The sequence below is a fragment of the Colias croceus genome, chromosome 25, assembly GCF_905220415.1.
Source record: "Colias croceus chromosome 25, ilColCroc2.1".
In the NCBI taxonomy this organism is placed as follows: Eukaryota; Metazoa; Arthropoda; class Insecta; order Lepidoptera; family Pieridae; genus Colias; species Colias croceus.
The window spans coordinates 818032-831984 of NC_059561.1; the positions used below are offsets into that span (position 1 = coordinate 818032).

Sequence of the window (13953 nt, forward strand, 5' to 3'; positions counted from 1 at the left end):
CAAGATTACGCCCTTTATCTGGCTGAGTTGTTACATTCAGGTGGGATGAAAGCAAAATCGTTGTAACGAAAATATTTCGCACTGAAAAAGATCCTTTTGATTCCTTTTTATTTTTTATCTTTGACATTTTCGCAAATTATTATCATTCATTCTTTTACATAGCAATTCGTTATAAAGCGAAGAGGTTATTTTCGCTTCATGTGTTTCGAGTGATTTTAAGTAGCTATGTGATATAATTTTTAAAGGTCTGATCGATACCTCTTTCCTTTTCGGGACTTTGTTAAAGTAATTGCCTTTTTAAAAGTAACAAGGCTTCTTTCTCAAGATTTGATTCGTTTAATCATACAATTATTGGGTATCAATAATGCTAAAGGTACTTCTTTTAGGGAATGAGAAAAATCCCTAGTAATTTCTTTGGATGAAGGGAGTGGTATTCCTGAAACAGAAAAAGAAGTTTAATAAGTTGAATAAATAATTAGTAGTAGAAAAAAATAGTTGTTTTTTAACAATTGGTTGTCTGTTAGAAATCGCTATTTAGCGAAAAAATTGTCATTTGCATTGTAGCAATCCTATTCTCAATTTGTAATTTATCTAGATTCTAGAGCAATAAAGCACAAATAAATAAATATTATATTTTCTTATTTGTTTCATCTTCTTGGGTCTCCACTTGTCAATATAAAATGTAATTAATTATTACTTTATTTAGTTACTAGCTTCCGCCCGCGACTCCGTCCGCGCGGATGTCGGTCTTCGCGTGGATGGTTTATTTCTTCATTTTGAGTAACTCTGACAATGACATCTTATAAATATCTATTGGACCCAAATACGGCTAGGCCTATAATAATACGCAACGTGTGTTCGCGGTTCTACAGAACAACGTCTATGGATAAAATTGAAAAATTAAGATTATTTTTTTTCTACGTGTTTTTCCAGGATAAAAAGTATCCTATTTTACGCCCAGGATAATAAGGTATAATTATACCAAGTTTCATCGAAATCGAAGCGTTAGTTTTCACGTGATGCCTGAACATACAGACAGACAGACAGACAGACAGACAAAAATTTTTTTAAACACATATTTGGGTTTGGTATCGATCCAGTAACACCCCCTGGTATTTATTTTTTCAATATTTTCAATGTACAGAATTGACCCTTCTACAGATTTATTATATGTATAGATAGCCACCCTATTTTACACAACACTTGTGACATAAAAACATAGGTAACCATAAACGCAATACATAAAACTCCAATTTCATTCCCATTCTTTGACCTTGTTTGGAAGTAATTTAATACCATTCAGACACGCGATTCTTATCCACGTGCCAATAACTTGTGTTGTTGTATTACACATATCGATAATAGAAAATTGATATTAATGTTTATCGATTCTTCAGAACTACATCAAAATGTAGCATGATGCCGCATAGACTCTACGAAGTGCTACGACGTAGAGGGTCATTGTCGATACAGTAAAATTTATAAACTTTTAGATTCTTTAGATCTACATGATACAGGTAGCATGATTCCTCGTAGACTCTATGTATTACGACGTAGAGGGTCTTTATTGATACAGTAAAATTTATTTTTTAGATTCGATCTACATGATGCTTGTAGCATGATTCCGCATAGACTCTACGGTGTGCTACGAAGTAGACTCTACGTCGTAGAGGGTCGTTGTTGATACAGTAAATACATTATTATACCATGTTTGATCGTTATCAATTAAACAAATATGATGATTTTTAGCAGATTTTATTGTAGGTAACTGCGGGTATCCATTGAAAAAATTGTGAATAAGCAAGAGTTAGCTACGAAGCTTTTTATTAAGAGTTCTGTTCGTCAGTATATTATTCTAATCTCAGATATTTTAATACTATACGTCTTATCTAGGGATTCGCTGTAGTAATGGTTACTTTACACCAATTTTATCAAACAATGTAGAGTATAAGTTAATACATAAAAATATTTTTAACTGTAAAATGACTTTACACTTAACTTTGATTGAATGATTTGTATAACAAGGTAACAGTTGATTAAAAACAGAAAACACAATAATGAATAACAAACATCGTATTAAATAACATTTTACATATTTTAATTCAACGCATATTTACAAATTTTATTTATAACATTACATAATGAAAAAATACTCCAATACGAGAGAGCCAATATATGAGTAATAAATAAAATTAATACCCATATGAATTACTAAAATAAATTAATGCAATAAGAGCACCGGATGTGATGTAACGATACACCGGAAAGAGGCTTTTAAATCACTCGGAACGGATGCGGAAGTGGTTCGCTAATAAATATCGTTGGTGGCTGCAAATATCGGTTTTGTAGCTGTTTATTATGTTTTTATAAGTTTTTCTGTGAAGTTATTCTTATTAGGATAAGTTAGAATATAATGTATTAAATTTCAATGTATTAACATACAATAAAAAACTAAATAATAGGTATGAATGATGTAAGGCTTAGATATTTATGTTATTAGATACTAGTGGCACTACGCGGTTTCACATCCGGACAAATCCACGGCAACATTTTAACCTTCAGAAATAAAGAAAAACATTTAATCCAACACACATAAAATAAAAATATATATAAAATAAAATAATGTAAAAAAACTAATTTACAACATGAAAAAATAAGGGTTAATTTTTAAAAGTAGCTTCTCATACACCCTGGGTCCTTAACTATTTTATTCCACACTGTAACCAATTCTGTAAAAAGATAGGCTTTCGCATTTATAGATAGTAAATTAAAATTAGTTATATTAATTTTCGCATTATTACAATTGCAATTGCATATAAAAAAAGTAAATTTTATGCACAAAAAAACATGGCAGTTAATTAAATTTTAATCAAATTCGATATATTTTTATATCAATCGTTTAATTAATGTTCTATTAATTACATATTCATGGAATCCATAATTCCATGTATGGCAATCTCTTTATTTACTTTTTTGACATTTGACATCAATCATCAATCATGAAAATAATATTTCTATCAAAATAAATATAAATTGTGTGTTTTCAAGAGGATAATTTTTAATTATGTTCTTAAAAGTCCTATAAATCTATTGGATAACAAATATCCTAAGAAAATATCAATCTGCGTTATGTTTTTATATAGTTAAAGCTATTATTTTTAGTCTAGTAATATTTTGTTATTTGTGAAGTGCAATAAAATTCTAATCAAAAGACTCCAAAAGCTCTACAAGATAATTCTGCTCAATTCGAAGCCTTTTGAGAAATCTTTAAGACATCATAGAAACTGACGGAACTAAAACTAAGGACGGAACGGATAATTTCTAACACTTGTATTTTTAGCTTGTATTATTATATTATGTGCATCATTGTATATTTTATTACAGTTAATAAGCAAAGGATGCAATGCAGTTGATTAAGCGGTTCACGGTTAATATTATTTATGTGTTAAATATAAATATTTATCTATAAATTTTATATTTTACAGATGAACAAGTTACTAGAATTATTATGTTGGTGAGGGATGATGGTTTTGAGCCAAATTTTCAACTACGCTATTATAAACTGTTAAATTAAAATTTTCTAATAAATTTATTTCGTAATTGGATCGTTTTATTTTATTTGTATTCATCTGTATAATTTTATTATCCTAGAAGTTCAAAAAGAAATTAATCGAATATGAATGCAATAAATGCAGACAGCAGTACACTATTTTAATATTTATTTAATATAATATAAGAGGCTTCTTAACATTTTCAATAAGATTTTGAAACCTTTTTGAAACCATCTTAAAAATAAAACATTATTTGTTTATTTTATTTTAATTGCAATAACATTAAATAAGAGAAAAAAATATTGCGTTAAATCATAATATAGCATCGGAAGTGTGAAATATCTTCTATTTATTATAAAATTATAATAATAAATAATGTTTCCGATATTATCAACCGTATCTACAAACCCACACAAACCGTAAGGCCCTTCGCCCATTTCGATACTTCTAGAATACGATACTCGAGTAGAATACTAGTTAGATATTTGCTCGCTGCCCCATGCTCGCATAAAAATGACTAAATTCATCATTATTGTGCCTCGTTTTTGTAGACGGATGCTATGTCGAGCGATTCCAGTGACGATGTAAAAGTAGGAAGTACTGGATTCATCCATATATTGAAAGAAACATCAGTAAATTGTAGAGTTTTTATAGCCGCACGAGAACTACAACATGATGATAAGAATTTTTTATCTTTCTTCCGAAGAGATACGCGCGAAACGCGACGCAAAAACGACCACCTATACTAGTCGCGGACGTGTAGGATACCGGTAGCGTAATGGGAGAAGGGCCTTCGAGATCTTGTCGAGATCAAACGTCGGTATCATAACGATTGACAATGTCAAAGAATAATTTGTTTTGACAATATTCGAATGTGTTGCAAAGAAATGATTTTCCAAATCCATGAAATCTATATTTTATTTATTTTTCATATATCTACGGAATTGGAATAATGATGTTATTAATTTAGATAAAAATGCATTGCTACAAGGCTATTATTATATAAATATTTTGACGCATAACGGAAAGTTTTGTGAAGAATAAAAATTATAAACAAATATGTATCCATTGTATGCTTCCATCAAATTGGGGAGAGGTATTAAGCGACATCATTTTCATTGCTGAAGACGGGTCTATAAATTAGTTATCGGTAATTACCGACTAATTTGTACAGACTACAGGTGCTGTCTTTATTTAAATTATATTTTACAATTTAGTAACTACCTAATTAATATTTTCTATTGATAACTTCATATCAGTTTGAATAAGCTTCACACATAAATATTAATTACAAGCGGTCCGCCCCGGCTTCGCCCGTGGTACATATTTCGCAATAAAAGGTAGCCTATGTTCTTTCTCAGGGTATAAAGATTGTCTGTGCCAAATTTCATCAAAATCGGCCCAGTAGTTTATGCGTGAAAACCATAAATACATACATGCATAATTACAAACCTTTCCTCTTTATAATATTAGTATAGAAGTACCTATAAACTAATCTACGTCACACGAATTGAAAGATTTTTCCTTGTAAGAATTTTTATAATCAGTTTAAGTAGACATTTAATTCATATTTTTCATTTTTGCACTGATTAAAATAGAGTAAAGCTGCACAGAGATAATTTAAATTACTTGGTGACGTCATATTCCATGCCTTCTACTGCCTAATAATTAATGTATTTGCTCGAAATGTTGTTACTTATTGATATAATTGAATAGAAGATAATGGAAAGCTCAGCAGTGTCCAGCACGGTTGGTTGGTTCGAGTGTCGGGCGGCTGGTATAAAGCGAGGGCGCGGCTCCATGTGGACACTCACGCAGCATCAGCCTCTCCACTCGTGCACAATCTGAGCCGCAAGATGTCCGCCAAGCTCGCAGCCATATTCGCGCTTGTTGCAGTCGCAGCGAGCCTCGTCGAGGGCAATCCTTCTATCGTCACTGGATACGACCACTTGGAGTTGTGCATTGAGAATTGTGCTCAATGCAAGAAGACGCTCGGAGCGTGGTTCGACGGCCCACTGTGTGCGGACTCTTGCCTCAAGTTCAGAGGGAAGCTGATCCCCGACTGCGAGGACGTAGCCTCCATTGCACCCTTTCTCACCAAGATTTAAGACTAAAATTAAAAGTTATGATATTGTAATTTGATCTCAAGTTACATGACAAATTGTGTAATGTTTACTAGCAATGTATTATTTATATTATATAGTGGATAAGAAGTAATGTATTAGCGTGAATAAAATATGTTATATCGGACTAATGTTTTTCATATAATCCCTAAAAACCATCAACATATTATCCTAACTTGATAATCATATAATGCAAGCATACAAAGAACGCATTTGTAAAAGTATTAAAATATAGCTGATGAAATAAAAAATATGAATCAGGTACATGAGTTGCGTTTATGATACCAAGAAATGTAACTTTACAAAGTAATTTATTTAGAGCATATTGTATTCTCATAAGCAATTTATAAATTTGCATTTGATTAAAAAGTTTATTAGTGTTTATATAACATCAACTAATTAGTCAAGCCGTGACAATTCAGTTACCTGTTCGCACTTGAAATCCATACTTTAATCCATACTAATATTATAAATACGAAAGTAACTCTGTCTGTCTGTTACTCCATCACGCCTAAATTACTGAACCAATTTGCATGAAATTTGGTATGGAGATATTTTGATACCCGAGAAAGGACATAGGCTACTTTTTATTGCGAAATATGTACCACGGGCGAAGCTGGGGCGGACCGCTAGTTTCTGATAAAAGAAAAAGTTGTGCATCGTATAAGTCTTAAACTCTAAATTGACTTACTTTCCTTTTCATTTACAAGCATTTATGTAGCAAAGACGCTAAAAATTTTGAAAAAATTGAAATTAGCCTTTATCACTCAAAAAATATGCTTTAGGTTGATGTAAATTTTTTTGGAATCAGTCCAGTAGTTCTGCATTTATCAGTTTCCAACATACACAAGTAAAAATAATGCTCTTTATAATTTTAAGAAACGTATAAATATTTGCTCTAAATCTCCAACGATCAACATATTACAAATTATATTAAATGTTTTTTCTTCAATAGCCACAAATTACCTTCTTACTAGCATTAACTTTTTTAAGAGGATTATATTAAAAAATAATCATCTGACTTACATTTTAAGTTTTATATTGCTAATTTCTTAGTATTATTATGGGTTGTCCACTGATAAATACTAGTTATAGCCCGATGCTTCGCTCGAGTATTTCTCGGTTAAAAACTACTCCATACGATATCTGTATTTTTAATGCAGATCAGTTGTTTTACGCTGTTGAATAACAAACATCAAACAATTAACATCTAAACATACAAGCTTTTGCATTTACTTGAATATAAGTATAGGCCCAGATAATATCATAACACTTACAGCTTGAAGGAGTAACAAAAAAACAAACATACAAAAGGAGAATGCCCATGAAAGTATGGACCACAGTATAGTGTTGCGTCAATGCCAGAGTGGTTTTGGAGGGTTCTTCGATATTCAAAAGATTTTTACTAATTGATTTTTTTGTGATAAAAACAGGGGTTTTCAAGATATTGAGAAAAATGTGAATTAACCTCGAAACTTAAATAAACCCGATTTAGTTAGGTTTATGTGTGATTTAGGTAGTATTTTATCGCTGAAGGTTATTTTTCGTTTTACATATTTAATCTATGCGTAGAGCTTATGCTTTCAGACAAAGTCTATCTGTTCATCGGCTAGTGCAGGTATAGGCACCAGAAATCTTCCGGGACGGATTTCAAGAAAACCTAAATATATATTTAAAAAATGCCAATAGAGTTTTTATTCGGTTTACATATTGTTGTTCTTGTTTGAATTATTTTTTCACTACATATTCGAAGAAAGAAACAAATAAGAAATAACTGGTTACCTACCAAGCTATGTCATAATAATATATTTATAATATTTTACTTCACTGTCTATGTTTAAACAACCTACAGTGTATAAACAATACCTTACAGAGTGATTTTATGTTAATTGATTTTTTTGTAATTCAATGAAAACAATAATCGATATTAATACATTTAGCTATTTACCATAGTAAATGTCATAATAGTTACCGCTTGGTTACCGTGGTAACCGGTAATGGATACTAAATCTATGGTAACGGATCTAAACAATTACATGTCTTAATAGATTTTACAAAACATTCCCTGATCAAAATATATTTTCCGATAGTAAGAAGGCCTCTAAAAATTGCCGAGATTTTTTTAAATAGTATTTTTATCTTGATACATGAGAAAAACCTGTACCAAAAATGTAAACGGTAATGGACACTAAATCTATAATAACGGATCTAAACAATTACATGTCTTATTAGATTTTACAAAACATTCCCTGTTCAAAATATATTTTCCGATGGTAAGAAGGCCTCTAAATTGCCGAGATTTTTTTAATAGTATTGTTGTCTTGATGCATGAGAAAAACCAGTACCAAAAATGGGCATTCTCCTTTCACATTTATAATATAAGTAGGATACACAATTTCTAAAAAAAAAGTTTATATTAAAAAAAATATGAGTTGGGCTCTTATAAATTTTCCAAACGATCTTCATTTTTAACACAATATTTTGTAGATACAAAATTTAAAAATTTAATGTCGATTTTGTACAAAATTTAACAAAACAATTTCAATAGAGGAATCAATTATTATCTACATTTATTATTATATATTGCACCTGAAATGTAATAAATTTTCGTATTTACAAATCACATAATAATTATTTTAACAATATTTTCACCCTTCGAAACATACTCTAAATTTGCAATCGAGTAAAAAGGTTTCATTTCTTTAGAACTACGCAGAGAAGATTCTCGTAGAAAACTAATATTGCATTACATATTTTCTAATTCTCTAATGCTAAGAAAATATCACAAAATATAAAGAACTTATATTGAAAGCACTACGCAATGGATAAAAATTTCATCATTGCATGTTAATTATCCATGGCTTTGCAAACAGGTGTTTGCACAAACAATATGTTATGTACAAGAATCAAACTATAGTAGAAAATATAATAATACTAGCTGTGCTCCGCGGATTTACCTGCAGTGCTCCTTGCCTGTTGGTCTTAGCTTGATTTCGACATGCCACTCCTTAACAACCTATTTATTTTTTACTTATCATAGAAGAAAACACCAACTTTTCTTGATTTGTAGGCATCAATGTTCTATCTCTACTGCTCTATTCTGAGTCCTAATTGAATTACTAAAGCACTAAGTAGCTAATGGAAAGCTCAGCAGTGTCCAGCATGGTTGGGTGGTTCGAGTGTCGGGCGGCTGGTATAAAGCGAGGGCGCGACTCCATGTGGACACTCACGCAGCATCAGCCTCTCCACTCGTGCACAATCTGAGCCGCAAGATGTCCGCCAAGCTCGCAGCCATGTTCGCGCTTGTTGCAGTCGCAGCGAGCCTCGTCGAAGGCAATCCTTCTATCGTCACTGGATACGACCACTTGGAGTTGTGCATTGAGAATTGTGCTCAATGCAAGAAGACGCTCGGAGCGTGGTTCGACGGCCCGCTTTGTGCGGACTCTTGCCTCAAGTTCAGAGGGAAGCTGATCCCCGACTGCGAAGACTTCGCCTCCATTGCACCCTTTCTCACCAAGATTTAAGTCTGAAATTTTAAATAATGATGGCATTTGATCTCTAGTTATGTGACAAATTGTATAATGTTGACTAGCTATTGTGATGTTTGATAGTGGTTAAGAACTAATGTATTATCATGAATAAAATAATATTATGTTATATCAGACTACATTTTTTCTTTACAACCCTCATCATATACTACGTAATTTCACGTAACTTCAACGTAATTTAACAATGTGAATATATAAGCAAGTATTGAGATTTAAATAAGGCTACAAAACTGTTGCAATGGTTTTACAAATTTGTGTATCAACACGTATAATCTATACTAATATTATAAAGCTGAAGAGTTTGTTTGTTTGAACGCACTAATCTCGGGAACTACTGGTCCGATTTGAAAAATTCTTTCGGTGTTAGATAGCCCATTTATCGAGGAAGGTTATAGACTATATTTCATCACGCTACGGGCAACAGGAGTGGAGCCACGGGGGTGAAACCGCGCGGAGCGGCTAGTTTATAATAAATCTGTATAATGCATATGGTTCCTATTCTGAAATAAAATTTAATGTCATTAATATGTATTAATTATTAAAATTAACCTCCCTACTTAAAATCAACCACAGACAACTCATCAGTCTAAAATATGTACAAGTAACAAATAATTTTGTATATTCAACTAAATTCACCACTTCTGTAGCACCCTCTAAAATCCTTCAAGCAGAAATGGAATACCAAAACAAATTTTCAGTCATCATCCCACTTGAAAGTTATATTTGAACAATATTTTACAATTTTAAACAATAATTACTTGAAATTAACAATCACAAGAAAAACAACGAAATTGCTTTATTCGAAACAAGTTTTAAGACGTTTTTAGTACAAGTTAAAATAGATGTTCCTTGTCTCGCAACTTAACACAAAAAGCGATCATAAGTTAATCTAATTTTAAGAACTTAGCCTCATCGTTCATAACTTAGCTGATAAACATCAACTTAAGTCTTGAAGGACAAACTTCCTTCTATCGTATATAAAGCTTAAGAACAAAAAAGTTATTTTGCTACTATCTAAATCATAATAAGAGCAGTGGTGGCTAAGAGCAGTGGTGGCTCAGTGGTGAGACCTCGGACTTCGAATCGATAAGTCCGTGGTTCGAGACCAGGCGAAATAAATTGATTTTTCAATTTATCTGCGCATGTTGTAACATCACCACTGCTCGAACGGTGAAGGAAAACATCGTGAGGAAACCGACATGTCGAAGAATTAAAAAAGTTCGACGACATGTGTCATCCGCCAACCCGCACTTGGCCAGCGTGGTGGATTATGGCCTGTACCCTCATAGGAGGCCCGTGTCCCAGCAGTGGGAACGTATATGGGCTGATGATGATGATGATGATGATGATGAAATCATAATAGAATATTTTTGAGTGCTTCTAAATTGTACTTTACCCGGCTACTTAGTACCTAACTTATTTAAGTACAAATTCTCATTGCTATTTATTTTGAGCAACGTAATTAGATAACATTTTAATTACATAAAATAATGCATTTAATTTTTATTTAAAACTGTCGTAAAGATAATATATTACTCAGGCTGTAGACGCTAGTCACGGATGAATTCTACACATACCCGTGGCCCTGTCGCTGATGCGGCTCGACGGAACACAGTGGGGTTTTGGTCGGTAGGAATCCGACATAACCCACGGCCTCTTCCCCGGAGGCCGTGGGTATCTATGCAAGATTTCCCCACTAAAAAAAAAGGCTGTGGACGCTATAATTATTAGCAATTATATGCAATTATAATGCTATTATTATTAAGCATTTTCAATCTCAAGTCTTCTTTCCGTCTTTTCAACTTTTACTCTACAGAGCGGAAAATTTACTTTTATTTAAACTTATGATTGACCTTTAAAAATCTATATTAAAAGTGTAATATCAAGTTATAAAATAATTAATATAGAAAAGATATTTAATTTTTCGCGTTAAATCTGCAGTTGTTATTATCTATACTGATATTATAAAGCTGAAGAGTTTGTTTGTTTGTTTGTTTGAACGCACTAATCTCGGGAACTACTGGTCCGATTTGAAAAATTATTTCGGTGTTAGATAACCCATTTATCGAGGAAGGCTATATTTCATCATGCTACGGGCAACAGGAGTGGAGCCAGGGGGGTGAAACCGCGCGGAGCAGCTAGTTCTAAATAAAGACAGAATATAATAAAGAATTTGTTGAATAATTCACGATTTAATTTGATATTTTAGTTTTATAGCATTCAAATGCTTTATAAATATAAATCGGAGTGAAAGACGTGGGTTCGAATCCCGACTGTGATTGAATTATTTTATTATTTAAAAAATGTGTAAATATCAATGAATTCACGAATTTGAATTTGAGTCCGTAGTAAAGTTTCATTTGCTTCTATCTTAAAAGCAAACGCAAATCATGATTAATAATCATTACATGTAATGTACTATCTCATACAATTTTTTTTAACAGCTATTTAATATTTATACATTTTTTTAAATATAAAGCATCTCAACATGCTTCATATAAGAGTATCACATTGTCAAATTACTATACGATGTGATGAGTGTAGTTAGGGGGATTTAAAGAAAATCTTTAGTCCAATATAACATAAGTATATTATTTACGCTAATACATTACGTCTTAAGCACTATAAAATATACATCACAATTGCTAGTCAACATTATACAATTTGTCACATAACTAGAGATCAAATTCCATCATTATTTTTTCTTATTATATTATTATTTTTTCATTATTAATTTCAGACTTAAATCTTGGTGAGAAAGGGTGCAATGGAGGCGAAGTCTTCGCAGTCGGGGATCAGCTTTCCTCTGAACTTGAGGCAAGAGTCCGCACACAGCGGGCCGTCGAACCACGCTCCGAGCGTCTTCTTGCATTGAGCACAATTCTCAATGCACAACTCCAAGTGGTCGTATCCAGTGACGATAGAAGGATTGCCCTCGACGAGGCTCGCTGCGACTGCAACAAGCGCGAACATGGCTGCGAGCTTGGCGGACATCTTGCGGCTCAGATTGTGCACGAGTGGAGAGGCTGATGCTGCGTGAGTGTCCACATGGAGCCGCGCCCTCGCTTTATACCAGCCGCCCGACACTCGAACCAACCAACCGTGCTGGACACTGCTGAGCTTTCCATTAGCTACTTAGTACTTTTGTAATTCAATTAGGACTCAGAATAGAGCTGTAGAGATAGAATATTGACGACTTTTATGACCTAAGCTGTATAAAATACGATATGTTTTAATATCAAATCTTTGCTTTGGTTTTTTATTACTGTTTATTTAAACTATTCGTAATTTAAAATCTATTATAGTAAAAAGTCTCCATTGATCAACGAAATTGAAATGAAATGAAATGAAATAAATTTATTTGTCCATTTTATGTTTTACAATTTAAGTACGACAGTGGATCCCAAACTAAGTGAAATACTTGTGTCTTGGGACCCTGAGTTGCGCTTCTTGCGTTATATACATATGTTATGGACAGTAGAGAGTTAACAAATAGGTAAATAATCTAATGTAATGGAAGTTAATACAATTAATAAAAAAAAAAACAAAATAAAAGAAAAACACAAAGTACATTATTTTGCGGTTTGCAGCACACGTGTTCGTGATAGTGTGTGTGTGTGTGTTTGCGTGTGTGTGTGAGTGTGTGTGTGTGTGAGTATGTGTCATTGTTTGTGAGTGAAGGCATGTGTGTCAGCTCAGTGGTCCTTTAAGTAATTGTTCGGTTTCTTCAAAAGATAGCGTTTGTAACCATTTCTTTATGACTTTCTTGCATGTGTAGTTCGATAGTAGTGTTATGTTACAATGTTTGTTGACACTATTGTATATCCGAGGAAATAAAAATTTTGGACATCGTTTAGCTAAGAGGGAGGATGCACGAGGACATGGCAGTGAGAATGTGCGCCTTGAGGTAAGTTTTTTAAAGTCCTTTCTTATTTTTAAGGTTCTGTGAGTAGTTAACACAGCCTTGAGAACGAAGAGCTGCCTGACCCTTAGGACTGCGAACTCGCTATACAGGTCAGCTGTTGGGAAGCGGAAGGGTTTTCTCAGCATCACCTTTATGACGGCTCTTTGCGCTCTCTCCACAGTGATGAAGTTAGTTATTCCGGCGCCCCCCCAAACAGATATGCCATATTGCAGAATAGATTGACAGAGCGCGTGAAATACGGAGGTGAGAATTGGGAGAGGAGTACAATCTCGCAGTTTTTTCATTACATAAATGAGTTTTCTTGTTCGCGAAGACAATGTTTCTATGTGTGATTTGAAAGATAAGTTTTCGTCCAGTGTGATTCCGAGATATCTTATTGTTTTTACACGTTCCACTGTAGTACAGTTTTGGTCGCAGTTGGTTAATTCAGGATTATTGCACGTATGAAATTTAACTTGGAGATTTTGATTAGGTTTCGATGCCTGTGTTTTGGAAAAAGCAATTAATTTAGTTTTTTTTATATTTAAAGTTAAGAGATTTCTATCAAGAGCTTTAGCTAAAGTTTGGAGTCCAGATTCTGCGAGTTTGTACACCTCATCCCATCCGGTAGAATGGAATATAATGGCTGTGTCGTCTGCGTAGGATATTATTTGAGCACTATTTAGGGGTAAGTTTACTATTTCGTTTATGTACAGGGTAAATAAGGTGGGACCGAGTATGCTGCCCTGCGGTACGCCAAATTTAATTGGTAAGACCTCACTCGCTATCCCGTCTATTTTTACGTATTGTTTGCGGTCAGTCAAGTA

The 13953-nt window shown here is 33.1% G+C and overlaps 3 protein-coding genes across 3 annotated transcripts; 2 read left to right on the forward strand and 1 right to left on the reverse strand.

The window, feature by feature from the left end:
* Positions 1-5401: 5401 nt before the first annotated feature.
* Positions 5402-5659, forward strand: LOC123703267 (eclosion hormone-like). Its single transcript, XM_045651213.1, has one exon. The coding sequence runs from the start codon at positions 5408-5410 to the stop codon at positions 5657-5659; it is 252 nt and encodes an 83-aa protein (XP_045507169.1). The 5' UTR covers positions 5402-5407.
* A 3281-nt stretch (positions 5660-8940) lies between these two features.
* Positions 8941-9198, forward strand: LOC123703265 (eclosion hormone-like). Its single transcript, XM_045651210.1, has one exon. It carries the CDS (start codon positions 8947-8949, stop codon positions 9196-9198), a length of 252 nt encoding a protein of 83 aa, XP_045507166.1. The 5' UTR covers positions 8941-8946.
* Positions 9199-11964: 2766 nt separating this feature from the next.
* Positions 11965-12222, reverse strand: LOC123703266 (eclosion hormone-like). The gene has a single exon (XM_045651212.1). It carries the CDS (start codon positions 12214-12216, stop codon positions 11965-11967), a length of 252 nt encoding a protein of 83 aa, XP_045507168.1. The 5' UTR covers positions 12217-12222.
* Between the last annotated feature and the right edge of the window lie 1731 nt (positions 12223-13953).

Excerpts from the sequence above, each read along its gene's own strand:
- LOC123703267 (XM_045651213.1), top strand. The coding sequence starts at position 5,408 with ATGTCCGCCAAGCTCGCAGCCATATTCGCGCTTGTTGCAGTCGCAGCG.
- LOC123703265 (XM_045651210.1), top strand. The coding sequence starts at position 8,947 with ATGTCCGCCAAGCTCGCAGCCATGTTCGCGCTTGTTGCAGTCGCAGCG.
- LOC123703266 (XM_045651212.1), bottom strand. The coding sequence starts at position 12,216 with ATGTCCGCCAAGCTCGCAGCCATGTTCGCGCTTGTTGCAGTCGCAGCG.